The sequence below is a fragment of the Epargyreus clarus genome, unplaced genomic scaffold, assembly GCF_041222505.1.
Source record: "Epargyreus clarus isolate Ecla_fem2 unplaced genomic scaffold, WU_Ecla_fem_2.2 ptg000006l, whole genome shotgun sequence".
Lineage (NCBI taxonomy): Eukaryota > Metazoa > Arthropoda > Insecta > Lepidoptera > Hesperiidae > Epargyreus > Epargyreus clarus.
The window spans coordinates 1672018-1692761 of NW_027332214.1; the positions used below are offsets into that span (position 1 = coordinate 1672018).

The following is a 20744-nucleotide window of genomic DNA, read 5'->3' on the forward strand; positions in this document are numbered from 1 at the left end:
ATTACATGGAGTTCAATCTGTTTTGATATTATTTATCTGTAACATATTATGATGACATTTAAGCTGTCAATCAAGCAAATGTTCTCGCTCGGTCTTATCGTCGAATTTTGTGAAAATAAATTATTTAGCAAAATAATGTAATTCGCCACAAACGGTGCACACGTGTAAACTCGTGAGTGGTGTAGTGTAACTGTGATTTTTTGCCCGAAACGTAGAGATATGTTACCAATTAGTCGGTAAACGACTTATTGTTTTTATTTGTAGGGACACGTAATTGTTATCGTTGGAGTCGAAATTATAGTCGGTGCAATGGATCATTTGAAGTTATGCATTTTGCTGCTGTGCTTGATGTTCTCTTGGGCCGAGTTGTTGGGCCCTAACACTCGGAAAGGGTCTGAAAGGCGAGACCCAGAGAATAAGGACGATCCTAGTCAAGAATTCGACGAAGAGGATGAAGCCTATCTCAAGCAGTTGACCGAGGCGATGAACTCCGAGTTCGTTGCGTACAAGGAGTTCCAAGAGGCCCTGAGGAAGCGGGGAGCGGAAAACAACGAGCGGAACCTCCAACTGCTGACTGATGCGTTCAACAAAGAGTTTGCGGCTTACAAGAGCTTCGAGGAGGCTCTGAAGAAAAGGGGCTTCACTTTGCCCGACGAGGAACGGGCAAATGGTGCGTACATTTTTTTAGAATGATATGATAGGAGCTATTGATGAGCTGTTCATCTGGCTATGACATAAATCAAAATGACATTAAAAATGTATATCTACTTTAGTGCAGTTTCATGTTTATGATTAACCTACTAATTGGAAATTAGATAGTTCAGAGTTCAAATATATTAACTGATTTTACAATAATTAGGTAAGAACATAAAAATAAATAAAAAATACAGTTACAATTAAGAAAAAATTAAATACTATAAGACACTTTTCAGTTGATAAAAGTAATATTATTATATGAAAAATAAAGAAAGTAACTAGCTGACCTGGCAAAATTTGTACCGCCTCAAAATCTATTTATCAAATATATTTTACATAAAATATAGCCTGTATTACTCGTGGATAATGTAGCTTTCGAATGGTGAAAGAATTTTTAAAATCGGTCCAGTAGTTTTTGAGCCTATTCATTACAACCAAACAAACAAAGTTTTCCTCTTTATAATATTAGTATAGATTGAAATTACATATTTTTTTGTATAAGTAAAAAGTGTGTTTTATTTTATTTTGCTAAAATTTTAGCTGAAGAGTTAGCACATTTGGAAAAGATGTCAGTAAAATTAAATAGAGTCAAGAAGGAGATATGGAAGCAAGCGGAAATTGAAAAAGAACTTCTTGCTGAGAAAAAGAGACGTGAAGACAGGAAGGTATATCAAGCTTTTATTCTTAATTTCTAACATAAATAATGTATCACATCCTCAACCCATTGTCCCACTGCTGGGCATAAGTAAGTAGTGAGAGTTTAGTGCAGGGGTTAGCAACCTTTTCAGTTGGTAGAGCCAGAAATTACAATTTACAAAATTTCAAAGATTTTAAAGAACCACAAAATTATTTTTCGCCAACAATAAATAATAATTGCATAAACAAAGATTTTTTTAACACAAAAAATATATTTATTCATACATAAGTAGTCTTAAATTAGATATTATGTATATGGTATTATTAAATAATCACTTTTTATGTACAACTAAAAAATTAAAACAATTTAACATTTTCATACAACATAACTTCTACTTAAAAAAAAAAAATTCAATGATCCCCAAAGGCATGGCTTTGCATGGTTATTCAAATAGAAAGTTTAAAGTTTATTAAACCATGTAAGTTGTACGAACAAATTATGATTTTTTTAAAATAAATTAAATCATATATTTTGTGAACTAAAGAGCCGCAGCTTCATAACGAAAGAGTGGCATGTGGCTTGCGAGCCGCAGGTTGACAACCCCAGGTTTAGTGGTTGAAATAGCCTCTCATTTATGGGGTCTGTTTCGAATCACAGGCATGCACCAAAACAACTCTAATGAGAGGACACCCGTGCCTGGCAGTGAGACTGTAATGGGTTGATGAGAGCTGAAGGTATATGTTAACACACAACACAACAAGTGCAAATTATGTAGACACATTTTTCTGTAGAAAACATAGTCCTTGGAGACTCTCATGTATGTATTTGTATAGTCCGCATAAAACTGCTAGTCCACTCTGAATATAGAAATGAATCACATTACCATAGTAAATTGTATGACTACACCTGCTTGCAACAACTTTAGAGCTTACTAGCAGTTTGCTGTGGTCTATACAATTTTTTTTTCATCATTGAACCATGTGATGATTGATTTCTTATTTCATGAATAATGCATGTGATTAGAGCAACATTAAGCAGGGTTGAGCAACTGTGGTAATTGTGGTTTCCAAGCTCAAATTTAAAATGTTAATCCTATTTGTGTAAATCAACAATTGTTTCTGATATACAAAAGTAGTATTGTGGTGTAATATTTATTTATATGCCTTCAGAAAAAAGAAGACCACACCCAGGAGTTACTGGACAAATTACCTCCATTACCTGAAGAGCCACAACTGAGTCCGGAATTAAAGGAAGGTAATGTCAAATATTCTGTATTTTATATGTTATTTTCTTCTAATTGTTATTTCTTCTTCTAATTATTCTTCTAATATTATATAAGTTAAGTCAATCTATAGTGTGGAGTTAAAATCATACAACTGGGGCAAATAAATGAATTTGTTTTTTCTGTTCCAGCCAAAGAAATGTACGACGCAGCGGTGAAGAAATTGGACCGACGTTCCCCCGACCGGCGCGCGTTGATCCTGCAAGTGAAGGAAGCAGCAGAGAAGGGTTACGTCCCGGCGCAGATCAAGTTAGCCTGGTCGTACGTGTTTGGCGAGGGAGTTGAGTTAGATGTGGGAAAGGCGCACGAGATCTTTAAGGAACTTGCTGAGCAGGGAGAGGGAGACGCTCATTCTGTAAGTTCAAATATTATTCATTTTTTTTTAATATTTATACCTAACATTAAGGCAGACAGGCTATGTGGTGGAAAGCAGTCGTTGTCGCCTATGGACATTTATAACACCAGAGGAGTTGTCAATGCATTGTCGGTTTTGTGCCTGGTGGTGGTCTGGTGTACGTCAATACATGTATCACACATACTGCCATCCTTCCGGGGGTCACTGGCCGGTCGGTTCGAGGTCCCACTCTTGCCGTAACCCCGGAAGCACCCTTCTAGTCGCCTCTTACGACAAGCAGGGGATACCGTAGCCCTATTCTAGTCTCGGGACTACAGGGACAAGATCCCTGAGCCTAAGGATTAATGAACAATACCAATACAGTTCTTTTGTTGTACCACATAATTTAGTCATTTTACATGTAATCGTTTGCAGTGTTTAACATGTAGAGTGGAACGTATTTATAGCGTAACGTGTGTATCCCAGGGCATGGGTTTCCTGTACGCGACGGGCGTGGGCGTGCCGGTGTGCGCGGCGCGCGCGCTGCTGCACTACACGCTGGGCGCGCTGGCGGGCAGCGAGCACGCGCTCATGGCGCTCGCCTACCGCCACTGGGCCGGCGTCGGCGTGCCCAGCTCCTGTCCGCGCGCGCTGCAGCTCTACCGCACCATGGCAGCTAAAGGTATGGGTTTCTTTTTTTTTTTTTTGTATATATAAAGTACCAAGTGAATAATAAGGTACTGTTTGGGCTTTATTGTCTTCGCAATTGGGTTCAAATTTGTTTGTGGAGTATAAAGAAAAACTGCGTGTGCGCTGTTCGAGGTTTTTATTGCGACTAACTATGAAACAATAAATCATGTAATATATATGCATTCAAATCACAACAGGTACTTTATATTAATTACAATCTAGCCTAATTGAAGACTAATGAGTAATTCTACGCTAACTTAAACTGCTAAATAATAATATAATGAAGGCAGCATCCTTTGACACTGCACTTCTTTGTCTTATCAAATCTAAATCTACGGGTGTTCCGCGAATTACTTTTAGCAGGAGAGTTTCGTTTTAATACTGGGCCCGTGCAAGAAGACTTATAGGGTGCTAAGTTACGGCTGCTAAAGGGCTATGTGTCAGTGTTGCCTTTTAGCATAAAACTGAACCATTGCAATATTATGTAACATTATTATCAATGCGAAGTCATTACTGTTATTCATCAAAATTATTTCTAATATATATCATCAATTCTTTAATTGGTTGTACCTAAGCAGACACTTTCTTTCAGTGGCTGTTAAATTTCATGTTGTAGACATATCTTTATAACATGTAAAATCTCTAAAATGTTGTGTCAGTATTTACTGAACTCTATAACATAAAGTTAACGTTAAACAAGGAAAGACTATATCTTACCCTCCCCAACTTGGTAAAACTAAAACACACTATCTCCACACATCTTTTACAATGTCTTACCTCGGCTATTTAAAAATTTTCATGTCAAATCTTTGTCCATCATTTAAATGAACACGGCAACCATACAAGTACCCATCCCACCACTAGCAATCTAACGTGTGGTATGTTGTCAGTGGTGAGCCAGGTGTCGATGAGCGGCGGACCGGCCATCCAGCGCACGCGGCTGCTGGACGAGGCGGAGAGCGGCGCCGCCGTGGCGCTCGACACCGACCTCATCGAGTACTACCAGCTGCTGGCTGAGAAGGGGGATGTACAGGCTCAGGTGAGGAGTTGTTACACTGCTAGAACTGTGTAGGGGACGTGCAGAACTTGTTTATCTACCAAAACTGTGTAGGGATTGCAGTGGATTCACAGTGGGGTCAAAGTCGAGGTGTTACCAGTAACATAAAAACCTTTCTTGAGTAGAAATTTCAAGAAACAACATGAAGTAAAGATAAAAAAAAAATTGTATCTAGCATATGTTACTTTTTATAAATTATGAAAACAAACACCACAATACACACACACACACACAATACACACACATAACATTAATGGAAATGTAAGTGTACTTGGTCCAAACTTGGTTGTGAAATGGTGATGTGTCAACCAGTATTGTAGTCTATAATTCTTGAATATAATATTTATACAAAATACTTTTATATAAGATCTATAATTTATACCAAACAACTCCAAGAATTCCGTATGACGTGCCATATGTAAAGAAACATTAATGACAATGCATATAAAAATCTAAATCCATCATTAAAATTTCTGCCTAGCTGGCATCAACTCTGGAGCTCTATATGTTAGCCAAGAGTCCTCTAACCGTTAGTTGAAGGTCATGCAGGTGTTGAATTTTGACATGTGATATCCCAGGTGGGCTTGGGCCAGCTGCACCTACAAGGCGGGCGCGGCGTCACCCTCGACATGAACAAGGCGCTGCATTACTTCCAGCAGGCCGCTAAAGCCGGCAATGCGGTTGCTAACGCTTTCCTTGGCAAGGTAATGATATTTAACTACTTTTCTGGCTTAAAAACATGTAAAAGTATGTACTTTGAAAAAAAAAATAATGTTGACTTTAAACAATGAAGATGTTCTTTGAGATTACATGATGAACATCCTTTTTTTTATTATTTATAAAATTGCTTAATATATATATTTTTTTAATATTTTTCATATTGCTGACTATTTCAGATATTACTTACTATTGCAGATATTTTAATTACTTGACATATTGCTAAATATATCAGATATTGATGAATATTGCCTACTATTTCAGATATATCTGGAAGGTGGTGATGGTATTAAGCCCGACAATGATACTGCTCTTCGGTACTTCAGGAAGGCGGCCGAGATGAACAACCCAGTGGGGCAGAGCGGACTTGGCCTCATGTACTTGCAGGTACATTGTATTTTTGTTATGCTGGGGAATGGACTTGCAGGTTTTCCAAGACAAAGTAATTTTAATAATGCCCATAGAAAAATGTATACTTTAGTATTTTTGCACATAGTTTTTTTTTAAACCTTCTAGTTAGGGGCTTATCGTTAAAGGGGCGTAACACAAGATGAATATATGTTTTTCCATAATATTACTTTACACAAAACGACATTGTGGACGTTTGGTCTATTGCTTGGGCAAGTGACTCTTGCTCAAGATGCTCTTTTAAACTCAAACACAACGTCGATTTTAGGGTATCACTGTATTTATTACTATCAGGGTCGCGGCGTGCCCAAGGACGTGCGCGCCGCATTCCAGTACTTCACGCTGGCGGCCAACCAGGGCTGGGTGGAGGGGCAGCTCAATCTAGGCTTCTTGTACTTTGGTGAGTTACTGCCTATCACTTCATTTTTTTAGTTTTATGTAACATATTAAATGTATTAAAAATATTTGAAATATTGTTTTTATGTGAGAAATATAAAAAAGTGTTGGAAAAAGATAAAAAAGTGTTGGAAAGATAAAAAAAGAGGATTGGAATGAATCTACTAGGTTCAAATACAGGTGATAACCAGTAGGTAACCCAATATGCTTATAAAAAAAAACAAAGGCCAACTCAGCTCAGCGAGTGGTAATGTTGCCACCTTAATCGAATCGCGAAAGATTCTACCGTCATAAAATTTCAAGTTTGTATTCTCTTTGGTTTCTTCTTAAACTTGTTTGTTTCCAGGCGGCATCGGCGTGAGTCGCGACTTCCGTCAGGCGAACAAGTACTTCTCGCTGGCGTCGCAGTCGGGCCACGTGCTGGCGCTCTACCACCTCGCGCAGATGAACGCGGAGGGGCTCGGCGTGCTGCGTTCTTGCACCACCGCTGTCGAGGTACGCGGCCTTTCATAAATCGCCACAAAATAAAAAGAACAGAAGTCAATCTTCCTACAAAGCGAACTCGAGCAAAGCACACATAGACACCGCTCACCGACACGAGTGGTGTCTATGTGTATGTATACACCGACACGTATGTATAAGAAATGAGGTACATGAGATTTACTTTTGTTCCTTTTTATTTTGTGTCGTAGCAGAGAATTCGGTGAACTAAATTAGTATATGTATTTTATTTTATAGTAATTAGTAATTTTCACAAAAAAATATAAAACCCTATTTTCATAGTCTAATTTTATCAAAAGCGTATTACAAGGATTCGCCAATGGCGGAGAGGGCGAGAGAGCACGTTGTGTGTTTGGCGTTGCTAAGGGCGACAGCTTTGTACCCGACCTTAGGCTCCCGCCCTCTGCCACAGTTATTAGCTGGTGACGCCCTTGACGTATCGTACTATTAGGGGGACTGGCTAACGTTTCTGCTTGTGTGTATAGCTGTACAAGAACGTGTGCGAGCGTGGCGGCTGGGCGTCGCGGCTGATGGCGGCGCACGCGTCCTGGCGAGCGCGGGAGCCCCTCTCCGCGCTGCTGCAGTACCTCGCGCTGGCCGAGCGCGGCGTGGAGCTCGCGCAGAGCAACGCCGCCTACCTGCTGGACGCGGGTGAGTACCGCGCGGGCCGTCCCCGGCTGCTGCAGTACCTCGCGGTGGCCGAGTTCTAGTATTTATCAAAATGAACCCTGTGACTCCTCTTTGAATATTTTTCGCTATTCTTTTTGATTATGGATTAATCATCCATGTACATTTGAAAAAAATACCTCGTCTAATAGGTTTTTTATATGACATTTCCAGGAGAGGTGCAAATTTTCTCCGAGCCGGAACGATGGGCCCGTGCCCTGCAGCTGTGGTCGCGCGCAGCGGCTCAAGGTTACGCCCCTGCACGGGTGAAGCTCGGCGACTACCACTACTACGGGCTCGGCACGCCGGTTGATCTAGAGGCCGCTGCACACCATTACAGGTCAGCGGCGTGTACTTAGAAACCTCGAGTAGTTCATAGTTACTATTATTATACTCTAATTAAGAGCCTATTTCTCTGTGTTCGGTGAGTTCTTAAATGTCACAGACGTGTATTTGAATCATGTGTCCGGTTGCAGGATAGCGTCGGAGCAGCTGCACAACGCGCAGGCGACGTTCAACCTGGGCTACATGCACGAGCGCGGGCTGGGGCTGGCGCAGGACGCGCACCTCGCCAAGCGCTGCTACGACCTCGCCGCCGACAGCGCACCCGACGCCCGCCTGCCCGCCGCGCTCGCCCTCGCCCGCCTGCACGCCGCGCAGCTGCTGGCGCGCCTGCTGGACGTGAGTACCCCCGCCCCCGCCCCCGCCCCCGCGCTCGCCCTCGCCCGCCTGCACGCCGCGCAGCTGCTGGCGCGCCTGCTGGACGTGAGTACCCCGCCCCCGCCCGCCCTCGCCCGCCTGCACGCCGCGCAGCTGCTGGCGCGCCTGCTGGACGTGAGTACCCCCGCCCCCGCCCGCCCTCGCCCGCCTGCACGCCGCGCAGCTGCTGGCGCGCCTGCTGGACGTGAGTACCCCGCCCCCGCCCGCCCTCGCCCGCCTGCACGCCGCGCAGCTGCTGGCGCGCCTGCTGGACGTGAGTACCCCGCCCCCGCCCGCCCTCGCCCGCCTGCACGCCGCGCAGCTGCTGGCGCGCCTGCTGGACGTGAGTACCCCCGCCCCCGCCCGCCCTCGCCCGCCTGCACGCCGCGCAGCTGCTGGCGCGCCTGCTGGACGTGAGTACCCCGCCCCCGCCCCCGCGCTCGCCCTCGCCCGCCTGCACGCCGCGCAGCTGCTGGCGCGCCTGCTGGACGTGAGTACCCCGCCCCCGCCCGCCCTCGCCCGCCTGCACGCCGCGCAGCTGCTGGCGCGCCTGCTGGACGTGAGTACCCCCGCCCCCGCCCGCCCTCGCCCGCCTGCACGCCGCGCAGCTGCTGGCGCGCCTGCTGGACGTGAGTACCCCGCCCCCGCCCCCGCGCTCGCCCTCGCCCGCCTGCACGCCGCGCAGCTGCTGGCGCGCCTGCTGGACGTGAGTACCCCCGCCCCCGCCCCCGCCCCCGCGCTCGCCCTCGCCCGCCTGCACGCCGCGCAGCTGCTGGCGCGCCTGCTGGACGTGAGTACCCCGCCCCCGCCCGCCCTCGCCCGCCTGCACGCCGCGCAGCTGCTGGCGCGCCTGCTGGACGTGAGTACCCCGCCCCCGCCCGCCCTCGCCCGCCTGCACGCCGCGCAGCTGCTGGCGCGCCTGCTGGACGTGAGTACCCCCGCCCCCGCCCGCCCTCGCCCGCCTGCACGCCGCGCAGCTGCTGGCGCGCCTGCTGGACGTGAGTACCCCGCCCCCGCCCCCGCGCTCGCCCTCGCCCGCCTGCACGCCGCGCAGCTGCTGGCGCGCCTGCTGGACGTGAGTACCCAGCCCCCGCCCCCGCGCTCGCCCTCGCCCGCCTGCACGCCGCGCAGCTGCTGGCGCGCCTGCTGGACGTGAGTACCACGCCCCCGCCCCCGCCCGCCCTCGCCCGCCTGCACGCCGCGCAGCTGCTGGCGCGCCTGCTGGACGTGAGTACCACGCCCCCGCCCCCGCCCGCCCTCGCCCGCCTGCACGCCGCGCAGCTGCTGGCGCGCCTGCTGGACGTGAGTACCACGCCCCCGCCCCCGCCCGCCCTCGCCCGCCTGCACGCCGCGCAGCTGCTGGCGCGCCTGCTGGACGTGAGTACCACGCCCCCGCCCCCGCCCGCCCTCGCCCGCCTGCACGCCGCGCAGCTGCTGGCGCGCCTGCTGGACGTGAGTACCCCGCCCCCGCCCCCGCCCCCGCGCTCGCACACATGCGCGCAACTTCAGAGCGGACTAGAAGTTTGGCGCGAACTCTACCTGTGTAAGTAATGAGTGAGTTGGGGTGATGGAAAGTTAAAGGTAATAAAGTGGACTGCATGTTCGTTTGCTGCTCCAAACTAATTACACATACATAACAGTAACATCGTTGGAAATGTAAACACGCTTAAATCGTTGTAATGTATCAGTCTGTTTCCCAGAGTCCGCTGGCGTGGGTGTTCCTGACGGGTGAGTCCCCGTTCTTCTCCAACTGGGACCTGTACATCATGACGCTGCTGGCCGGCGCGCTCGGCTTCCTGGTGTACGTGCGGCGCCCGCCACAACAGCAACAACAACAACAACAACAAGCAGAAGCGCCACAGCAGCAGGAAGCTCCACAGCCAGCAGCACCTCAGCCGGAGACACCCCCTCAAGCTACCCCCCCGCAGCAACCGGACCCCCCACAACCCTCTCCCCCGGCACCAGCAGCGCCTAGCAACCAGCAACCGGAGCCACAAGCAGTTAATTGAACATCAGTGAATGGACACCGTTGATATTAACGTATGAGCTAAGAATATGGACAGTGGAGATTGTTATTGCGTATTGAAAAGTTTCGATAGTGAAAAATTTAAATTAGTTTTTTTTTAGAACTACACTTTTTTGCACTCATTCAATTTTGCAAATCGCATATACAATATGGTACAACTCTCAGTACTATATTGGCATTACTGGAACATGGAACTTCCAAATCTATATTTACTTTTGTAGGGAAAATTAGAGAATACCAACACGCAAGAGGCGTTCCAGCTGAATCCTCAAACATTTGTGGTCGATTTTAGGCGTAACTTTCTGTCCTATTTATTGTCATATATATTATTATGGCCAGCCTGTCAGAAATAATTTATTGATAATTTATATTTCATTTTTCTCTCAAAACTTTTTATATCATTTTTCACTGTGTATATTACAGGCAATACTATTTATCTTATAAGAAGTGAACATCAGTTTTACGCTCCAAGAAGCAATCTACTATATTAACTTATATTGAACGGACTGAATTATGTAAGTCTTTTTCTAGTATCATATTATATCAATGTCTGTATTCAATATCCATGATAAAATTAGTAGCATTGAGTGAAATGATTAGGGGCTTTGATTGCGGAGATTTATGGCGATAGACTCTTAACATAACGGGACATAAAATTCTGCAAACGAAATGTATCCGAAGAGTAATAAAGGATTTTTGAAAATTATTCCATTGGCCACTGTTTGAACTGAAAATGTTTCCTCTGTGCTAGAGGAAACATTTTCAAATATCCTTTTTAATATGAACTGTTGCTATGTCGTCGATTGTCGTATCTTATCGACAGGACCGTCTCCGACTGTCGTCAACGCGAACTATGGCTTGTGTTAACCACTTAAGTGGGTTTAATTGTTAACATATATCTATTTCAACATTGACAAGTAGTCATCGCTTCATATTGCATAGTATTGCATACATCGTTGAAATGTCCGTGTACAATGACCCTAAGTAACTTATAAAAAATAATCAACATATAACCACGTAGTGAATTTTCTGATCATATTTTTGCAAAATTTTCTATTGACTATTTATAAATCGTCGCTTATCCCTAGAAATATATAATTTTAGGACAACTTTTTGTCAAATATGTTCCTTTCGATACATACAGTCTCATATTACACAATTATCTCTCATTAGGAACATTGAAGTCCTCGGTAATGGCAGTAAAATCCCCCTCTGAATTAGGAGAAACTATATCAATATACGATTTTGGGTTATTTGGCAATAAATACTTTTTTATGTGTTTAAATTTATTGGATTTACCCGCTAGATTTATTTTGCTAAATGTGGATTGAAACATTATTGAACAAAGTTCGATAAATTTATTTCAAGTATTGTAAATCTTAAAAAAATGTTTTTAATTATTTAATTATATTATATAAAGATTATTCTAACTTCTAGCCTTCTACCCCATACAAGAAGTTCGTGTCACAGACACGCCTTCATTCTTCTAATAACTATAAAATTTCAAAAAACATCTTTTGAATTTTATAGGGAATTGTTAATTTTTGAGTTAATTAGTTTTATAGGGGGAACAGTTTTCGAAGTTGAAATGTAAAGTTTACATTAATTAAGGTGCGCTCGGTCAGTCGTACGCTTTTTTTTCAAATGTACCTAAATAGTTCTACATACACGAACATATATGAAGTCATGTCTTCTATGAGTATGGATCGTACGGCCAGGTTCACAATTTAAAGTAAAAAAAATATATTCCAAGACAATTCATAGAAAAATCAGTCAAAAAGTACCTACAATTTCTTATACGGAGAAGTATGTGATTTCATAGTAATATTTTGGAGTATGAAACTAGTACCTTAATAATTGGCCTAGACCAGCGCGTTATATCTTATTTACTTTGTCTACATGATTATCGATCAATAATATTAATATTCAAGGAGGGGTAAATTAAACATACATTTCAGTAAAACGTTCTATTGTGAAACACTTAAAGTATAATTCCTATACTAAAGCAGTTGTTACCCTGCTGTGATCGTAGAGGCACTTTGTAAATATTTCATTACAATTTATAATATAGACTTTTTAAGACAAACGTTGTTTTATTTCTGTATACATATTATTCCGATTTATACATATTACAAAGCAAAACTTAGCGGTTACCGTCCGACCCATAGGGGCACCATTGGCAATCATAATGTAGACAGTTTGTCACAACTACGTAAGGAGTCGATTTTTTTTATCGAATAGGTATACTTAACAATATACAACTTTAAGGTATTATTACGAATCTAATTATAATGTTAAAACTTCATTTTATTGACAAATAACATAAGTTGTAGGTTTTAAAGTCATATCATTATTAACTTAATTTAAAAATTAAAAACTCTTTATCTGGGTAAATGAAAATTGCTCGTGAAGCTGCCAACAAATGCACAAACATGGTTTTTCCGAAAACCGCCACAAGAACAGAAAAGTCGGTCTATAAAGCATGTTGCATGCCGCATAAAGCATATTGTTAACGCATGCCTTTCATATTGTCAGTTGGCACTGCACTGCCTTTCTAGCATTTCTATCTTCCGATCGATGTCTTCCGCCGAGAAAATGTAGTCCATCATCTCTTGTTTCACTTCTGCTTGCTCCTTTTCTTTTTGCTGGAAAAACATTAGTTTTAGTTAGTTTAGGTTAGTTTTATACCAATGTTTTTAAAAGTGAGCGCGCGCTACCGTTCCCATGTGGGCACTGGACACCAACGAGAGGAAAGAAAATGACTATTTTCTCTTTAGTTGCTTTTTATCTTGTAACGGTTATAGGTGTAGGTTGTCAATTTGTTTGTTTACAATTAAATTATAAATGTTCTTATTCCTACCTTATTTAATTGATTTCTCTAATATTGTTTAATTTAAAATTTTGGGGGCCAAAATAATTAATTCCAAAGTTTGAGAAATCTACTTTAAAAATTGCATTTTCTTATGTTAGGGCTTTCTAAAATTATATGAATACTACCAATCTAATGATTGGAATTATAATTATGAATCATACTAGCGTATGTACCTATTTTTATCCTAACTTGCTACCTACTTAGCTACATTGGCAATTTGCAAAACTAATCATAAATAAAGTATAATTACCCAAAACTGCGCGTACTCCGGCGATATAGTCTCCAGGTACGCAATCTTGTCCTCCATCAGCTTGAGCCGCTTGTACACGTCGGGCGACACGGGCCGCATGTGGAGGTAGGACTCCACGGCGCGCACGCGCTCCGCTATGCTCGGCGGGAGCTCCGCGGCGCACCTGCCCTCGGCTTTGGGCGTCTGTTGCACCGTTTGGGGGCCCCACTCGTTGTACACTTTGCGGACTGGGAAATATATAATATGATTAGGATTTTTTGGAACATTTTTTTTAAATATTCGACACAAAGAGTAGTGGAAAGGAGTTTAGGCAGTATTTTATGAAACAAAATTTGGATAATAGTATTTTTGTAAGCATTTATAAGCGATTTTATAATATCTCATGAGTTAATCTTGTTGTATTTAAAATTATTTATTTATTTATAGGTTCTTGAGCGTAGCAATGAGATAATAGTAATGCACGGAGTGAATGTAACATTGTAAAGAAATAGATTATATTAATTAATTTTTCAACAAATTTTAATTTCATCTAAAATGCAATTGTTACAAACTTACTTTTCAAGTGTCCTTTCGAGTCGCTGCGTCTAACGAATTGAGTTCTAACCCTGGCGCACGTGTCTGTGTCGTCGTCGTCTTCCTTCTTGGACGGTATGAAGTCGTGTATATTGTTTATGTTCACTTGCTCCCGTTTACGCTTTATAAAGTTATCTATACGCTTCTGTAATTCTTCGCTAGAAACATTTATTTGCACCAGATTTTTGTCTACAGTCGGTTCTGGGCTTACTCGTGGAGTCATCGGGGAGTTTGGAGAGTTCATCGAACCTGTAAGGACACAGCTGTTGAGTGCCTCGTACCTTTATCCGGCTCGAAGGACCATAATATATAGGGGACAGGGCAAAATTACCGAGTAAAGTGATAAAATACTTGGTATTAATAAAAACTCAATTTCAACAAGAAACAAGTATTTATTACTATTTTTCAAAAATATAACCATTAAAAATATAACTTAGTTATATTGCAAAACATAATGTATAGTAAATAAGCAACAATAACATGCTAATATCCTTAAAAATATTGAGAATAATAAACTTGTTCATCCTCCTACAGATTTAACTCAATATTTAAGTAATATGCTAACTTCCAAATGTTCTTAACAGTTGCTCTAAATTATTTTAAAGTAAATTATAAGATTTATTTAACTGTACACACATTATTATGAAACCTAAGAAGACAAAACCGCCTGTACTTTTTATTAATTTGTGTGCGTCTATTCAATATATAAAATGTGTGTCATGCTAATATAGTATACTATTATTTCTATGTGTGAGGATGGGTGTTTTATTGTAATTACCAGACGGCATGTATGTGTATGTGCATTTTTTCCGTATATTTATATGTGTGGAGATCTTAGTTCCCGTATGGTTTATTGTTTTAAAGTGTCCAAATATCGCATTAAAAATAAATGAAATAATCTCTCGATTAATCTATTTTGAAAACTACATTGAAATCTGGATTACAAATAACAACATATTCTTTGTCCAGAAATAAACATTAATTTGTAGTAAACCTGCCGATGTTCCTTATTTATACTACGAGCGTTTTCTATGAAAAAGACTTTAAAACTAACCTAATCTAACCTAACTATGTTATCAATGGATAAATTTCATGCATACATAATTTGGTTTAATAAAAAATGACATTCAAAATGACGATTTTATATATGTATCTCGCTCACACATTATAAAACAGAAACTAGAGGTAAACAACAATATCGCCATTTTGAATAACATTATTTTTTGATACATACTATTCCAACTGTGTAAACTATATTCTCGTAACTTGTATATTTATAATAACGTCAACGTTTAATAATCTTTAAAATACAACCGACTTTATTAAGTATATCACAAATGTACTTTAAGTTACATTATTTAAATTTTCTTATATACCATAACTACCTATCTGTCTTTATATACCTTTCAGCCTATACATTTACCCTACATTTGCTCAGTACTTTTCTTTTCTCTCATTAACCAATACAACATACATGGTATATTATATGTGTAAGGTAAAACAACTTTCGTTTGAAGTTCAGACCAAAATAACTTAGCTAAGGAAACAAATAAACTCCTAACTCATGATATGATTTCCCAAACCTCACGTGCTCGTATAATTATCGCAAAGTGCAAGTCAGCAAAAGAAAAATCTACGGCGATCATGTATAACAAAATACGAGACTTTCAATTTTTATTGAGACTTTTCAAGACTCAAAGGGAGTTTATTTGTTTCCTTATCCACGGCGACGTAGCCACTAAACTTTCTGTCGACTACCATTAGTCCTACGTGTACTAGACCACGCACATTCAGCGTTCTCCTTCCAGACGGGCGCTTCGCCCTCGTACACCTCCTTCTTCCAGACGGGCACGCTGGCCTTCAGCTGCTCGATGCAGAGCGCCACCGCGGCCAGCGAGGCCTGCCGGTGCGGGCTGCTCACCGCTATCACCACGGACGCCTCGCGGCAAGGCACGTTGCCTAGCCTGCAATTTATTCATCATCATCATCATCATCATCATCATCACCATCAATCGATTAATGTCATAGGTCTCCTCTCATAATGAGAAGAATTAGGCCATAGTCCGCCGCGCTGGCCAAGTGCGTATTAGTAAACTTCACATACCTCTGAGAAAATCTCTCAGGTATGCTGGTTTCCTCACGATGTTTTCCTTCACTGTTCAGCAAGTGATAATTAATTTCTAATACGCACATAACTTTCACAAAATCAGAGGTGCGTGTCTGGGATTTGAAGCTCGGACCCCTCGACCGAGAGGCCGAGTTAACCACTAGGCTATCACTGCAATTTATTAATGTCTATTAAGTTTTGATACTGCTAAGAATTATTAGTTACTCGACTACATCAATTGTCTGGTTTGAAAGATAATTTTAATGTGAAATAAGCAGAATCGTAAAGTATAGATGCACGTTGTTTTTTTATTACCGTATGAGTACATACTACATATCTATATTATTAATAAATAAATTGCAGGAAAATAATATAGATCTTTATTAGTTCTATTCTGTAGAAACCAAAATAGCGTTACAAATTTAAAAAAAGACTAATGTAATGTAACAAATGAAATAATATGATATGAGCATGGATAATGAACTGATATTACTTGTATGTTTAATACAAGTAATATCAGTTCAATAAAGCTAAAATGACAACATACTTAATTTACGTTTAATAATGTAACGATATTGTTCCCGTTTAATTTTCTTTTAAAAAGCAATTTTGAAAACAACAAAGTTTACTACTTCAGTATACCGAGACAAACCATAATTCGACGCGCGAGTATATTTTATTAGAGTGCACGATAAGGTAATGTCAATTTATTTGGACCATGAAAGTAACCACGAGAAGAGAAAAGATAAAAATATTTAAGATAACCAAATGACGCATGTTTACATTATACTTTAGATAAAAAAAAAATGTTTCTCGCGACTTCGAGGCATACATGCTAAGACAGCGAAGGGAAAGTTTTTCGAAAGGGACGAATTGCGAAAGAGATTTTTTGCACAAAAAAAAAACATTTTACACGGACACGGATTCCATTGAAACGTTAGAAGTGCAACGTTTTTCAACAGTTAATTTTTTTAAGATTGGAGCATTATTTTGATTCCCATCATTTTAAAAGCAAAGAACGTTCACATGGCAGCTCAACGCATAATATGATTTTAATGAATATGCTATTCAAAATTATAATTTAGTCGTACATTAATCATTGTAATTAATTTATAAATACACTTCAATATGTATGATTTATGTAAGATCATAAGTATTCTTGGCATTTCATAACTCAGTGAACATTGTATTGTGACATGACCCTACTCCACATATTTATCAACAAGATAATTGCGAGTATGTACAGAGAAAAAGATTTTTAATATCTGATGTGTACTATATTTCTTGGTTGGTGTAATATTAATTGTAAAAAGTTTATTAAGAAAATATTTTAGGGTATAATTTATAAAAAATGGAATAGAAGAACCAGGTTGACTTGACCTCTCGGTACCATGCGCCATCATGTATGTGAGAGGTCAAATAATTAATGTCTTTTTTCACGTGGGGACAGCGGGGAGACTGTGGCGAATGGGAGTAGGGATACTAGATGGGAAAAGTATTGTGGACAGTTTTTAAATGCAGGTAAAACCGTGCGGCAAAGCTAGTACCTATATGAGTATACATTTAAAGCAATGTATTTCCAAATGTATTCAGTACGAAGCGTGTTTTTTATACACTAGTACCTACGTAATAGTTATTTAAGTACTATACGCTCAACGGAAGTTCTGCTTCGGTAACCACACATACCTGTACATACGTCTAAAAACGTATTTAAGTTAATGACATGAAATTACGTTTCATCCAGTAATCAGTAATCAAGTATTTTTTCCATTAAAATGGAATCTATAGGATGCAATTTTTTCCTCGTCATTTGTACGTTGGAGGGCATTAGTAAATTGTTATGTAGGCACGAGGTATGTGTGCGTAATGATAATGAGTATCAATAAATACGATAATATTAAAAAAGTACAACGCGATAAACTCTGACAATTCGCACTTATAACTTTATATTCGTGCAATATAAAAAGTACACTGAATAGACCAAAAAGGGTCCAGGTTATTATTTATACAGGTTATCTGCTAATTTGACAGACAAGCGCATTTCAGACAGAAAAATAAGGAAAAGAATTATGTATCCTTAATACATATTTTTTTGTCAAACTTTCTGTTAAACGGAAAATGTGTTATTTGAATCGTAATTCACGTTTAAATGGCCTATCAGTACTTTATACATATAGTTAAAAGATGTTGCAACCTTGCCCCACTTGACCACTGATAACAAAAACTCTTATAAACATGGAAATTGCTTACGTAATTATATCATTTATTTGTTGATACACATTGAATATGGACGTCATGAAACAGTATTAACTTTTTACAAAAGGATAGGTCATGGCTTTCAAAATAAATACTAAATAGTCAAACATAATTATGATTTAAAATTTGGTTTGGGGGACTGACTACTAATGGGGAAAGCGCTTCAAATTTTGGGGTGATCCTAAGAATAAAATAAACATGATTAGATGCTGGATTGATTAGAGAGGTAGTACTAATCGCAGTAATTATTTGGTGGTACCATACCACCATATCCATCAGTGGACCTCCAAAAGCTGATATAAAAAATGCCAAAAATATGTCGGTTAAAATTTGATACAACAGCTACAAATAACCTCTGAAATAACTTATCCCAAACTAAATACCATCCTAATCTAATGTGTGATAAATTGCATAATGTAAAGAGATTTTGAGAGTGAGATACTGAACTGTCATCATAGCTTATCAGTGTAACCATTACATTCCACAAAACAAGATATTTTGTAACACATATTTATCATTATGCAATGTATTTGTACAAAACTGAATAAAATCTTTTCAAAATTATGTTTAATGTTTGAGTGTTAAACAAGTTTTTATACAAACAACATTTTAACTACGAAATAATTATACTATAATAATAATTACAAACCTGTTTACATATTTAATATATTCTATATATGTATCTTCAATGATGTGAGTTATGTGAGCAGTGTTTAGCACTGCTGTGTTCTCAGGGATAATGGGGCACATCTGTGGTCAACCTCAGATAGGAATTTAATGATATCTGAGGTTGATTACAGATGTACATGGGTGGCAGAAGCCACTTACCATCAGACAAACTGCATGCTAATTTGCTACTTTCATATTATAAAAAGAATTAAATCAAACACATACCTGTGATACATAGCTATGCTATACACCGCGGGCCATTTCACCCGCACCTCCTCACATATGGCTTTCATGGCCTTTAGAGCCATTGACTCATACGCCTCATACTCTAAACGTACCACCTGTGCAAATTGACTACATGAAAACAATTTGTTTGATAAGCGGCAACTATTTTATTGTAATGCAAAACAACATTGGAGTGAAGATAAGAATGTTATTGCTTTTAAAAACCTCTTTGATACTTAATTTGTTTGTTTAAAAAGTAAAAATATTTTGTAAGGTTTGAAAGAAAAATGTATAATCAACTTGAAATATTCTAAGTTACATAGCAATGGTGTATGAGATACTGTTATTTTATTTTAAAAAAGGTACCCATAATTGCTATTAAAATTTATTGCAAAATATATGAGAATTTTAAACTCACCTTTTTACCTTCAAAATTATCTCTAGTAGTTCCTACAAAAATTGATACAGCTCCACAACTATCATCCACAACCAAGTCACTTATTGCTTCAACGGACAGTTTGTCAACAGTCAGCTTTATGTGATCCATTTTTGAAATAAAAAAATTAACCCCCACTCAATGGTGGTATAACAGCTATGCTGTCTCTTTCATTTATCTCTATGTCTATATTTTCTGAGCACACCTCCTCATTTTTAGCCAGCAAAATATTATTTTTAATGGTTTCCAAATTATAATTTGCAGCAATTGTATTCAATAAGCCCTCATAACTTATTTTAGTAGGAAGACATATAGTTGCTTCTCGCGTGCCAGCCAGCTCCTTGGAGCGTGCAAAAAATAACACTTTCACTGTTACTCTATTTTCAATTTCCATATTTCATCCTGCGAAGAATAACAAAATTAAATGCATTATATAATTGAGTATTTCACAGTTACAATTACTAAAGAATGTTCTACACTAATAATGTCCTTGTAATTTTAAAGAACAAGTTGGTATAATATACATGGATGTACAAACGAGGTCACCTTTGCCAAATTTACATTAAAAAAATAAAACACTGGGGTTATTTTAAAATGTAATACAGCCACCAAGATAATAATGTAAATATTTTTATAGTGCATTACATACCTATTAGGTAATTGGTTTGGGAATTTTAAATTAAATAATCAAACACGACCTTCCCTCAAACATGTTCAGCGCACACTGACAATTTAATTGAGTTGGAGCATGGAACGAAAGTCGAAATGCGATGACGAAACTTGACAAAATAAAACGACACCCGCAAGACCGGTATTTAAATTTCAATGATAATGAAATTAACATTAAGATATTCGAACAAACGCGCATGTTAAAGAATGAAACTAAATATTTTATTTCAATATTTCATAATATTTAATATATATTTTAATAGTCAAAACTTAATTGCTAATAACTCTAAATAGGTTATATTTGTATTTTGCATGGGACATGAACTAAATTATAGATAATACTTACCATTTTGGTTTACATAAAAGTACTTATCAGTTACAAAAATAATGTTAAAATAACTCGTTTTTCTAATAAAAAATTAAGACCTGACATTAAAAATAAAAACAAATTTAACCATAAACCATAACCAATTACCAAACTTTATCAACTTTATCTGTTCCCTGCCTTGGATTCTCACCTAGTTAATTATTATAGATACCATAGACATTCTAATACATAAAGAAAAGTTAACTAATTC

General features: G+C 39.7%; 3 protein-coding genes across 6 annotated transcripts; 1 reads left to right on the forward strand and 2 right to left on the reverse strand.

The window, feature by feature from the left end:
* The first annotated feature begins 52 nt into the window (after nucleotides 1-52).
* Nucleotides 53-12195, forward strand: Hrd3 (HMG-coA reductase degradation 3). 3 transcript variants are annotated; one of them, XM_073073585.1, is made up of 15 exons: nucleotides 53-172; nucleotides 265-670; nucleotides 1237-1361; nucleotides 2503-2587; nucleotides 2747-2970; nucleotides 3436-3631; nucleotides 4530-4678; nucleotides 5275-5400; nucleotides 5678-5800; nucleotides 6116-6221; nucleotides 6564-6712; nucleotides 7204-7369; nucleotides 7559-7724; nucleotides 7861-8065; nucleotides 9772-12195. In XM_073073585.1, exons 2-15 carry the CDS (start codon nucleotides 310-312, stop codon nucleotides 10090-10092), a joined length of 2502 nt encoding a protein of 833 aa, XP_072929686.1. In that variant the 5' UTR covers nucleotides 53-172; nucleotides 265-309; the 3' UTR covers nucleotides 10093-12195. The 3 variants fall into 3 exon arrangements, with proteins under 3 accessions (XP_072929686.1, XP_072929684.1, XP_072929687.1); XM_073073583.1 differs by having other exon boundaries at nucleotides 59-670; XM_073073586.1 differs by having other exon boundaries at nucleotides 59-670; nucleotides 9784-12195.
* Mocs2B (Molybdenum cofactor synthesis 2B) lies at nucleotides 12062-19611 on the reverse strand. The gene is made up of 6 exons (XM_073073587.1): nucleotides 19480-19611; nucleotides 19062-19177; nucleotides 15593-15768; nucleotides 13787-14053; nucleotides 13232-13458; nucleotides 12062-12754 (listed from the first exon to the last, which is right to left on the reverse strand). Exons 1-6 carry the CDS (start codon nucleotides 19606-19608, stop codon nucleotides 12641-12643), a joined length of 1029 nt encoding a protein of 342 aa, XP_072929688.1. The 5' UTR covers nucleotides 19609-19611; the 3' UTR covers nucleotides 12062-12640.
* LOC140742644 (molybdopterin synthase sulfur carrier subunit) lies at nucleotides 19606-20652 on the reverse strand. Of its 2 annotated transcripts, none has more exons than XM_073073589.1 (2): nucleotides 20513-20652; nucleotides 19606-19899 (listed from the first exon to the last, which is right to left on the reverse strand). In XM_073073589.1, exon 2 carries the CDS (start codon nucleotides 19889-19891, stop codon nucleotides 19625-19627), a length of 267 nt encoding a protein of 88 aa, XP_072929690.1. In that variant the 5' UTR covers nucleotides 19892-19899; nucleotides 20513-20652; the 3' UTR covers nucleotides 19606-19624. The 2 variants fall into 2 exon arrangements, with proteins under 2 accessions (XP_072929690.1, XP_072929689.1); XM_073073588.1 differs by lacking the exon at nucleotides 20513-20652 and adding an exon at nucleotides 20147-20287.
* Nucleotides 20653-20744: the final 92 nt, after the last annotated feature.

Coding starts and splice junctions, on each gene's coding strand:
- LOC140742644 (XM_073073589.1), bottom strand. CDS start 19,891: ATGGAAATTGAAAATAGAGTAACAGTGAAAGTGTTATTTTTTGCACGC.
- Hrd3 (XM_073073585.1), top strand. CDS start 310: ATGGATCATTTGAAGTTATGCATTTTGCTGCTGTGCTTGATGTTCTCT. Junction 671..1,236: donor CGACGAGGAACGGGCAAATG/GTGCGTACATTT, acceptor CTAAAATTTTAG/CTGAAGAGTTAGCACATTTG. Junction 1,362..2,502: donor AGAGACGTGAAGACAGGAAG/GTATATCAAGCT, acceptor ATATGCCTTCAG/AAAAAAGAAGACCACACCCA.
- Mocs2B (XM_073073587.1), bottom strand. CDS start 19,608: ATGGATCACATAAAGCTGACTGTTGACAAACTGTCCGTTGAAGCAATA. Junction 15,769..19,061: donor AGCATAGCTATGTATCACAG/GTATGTGTTTGA, acceptor AATAAATTGCAG/GCTAGGCAACGTGCCTTGCC. Junction 14,054..15,592: donor CTGGAAGGAGAACGCTGAAT/GTGCGTGGTCTA, acceptor GTGTCCTTACAG/GTTCGATGAACTCTCCAAAC.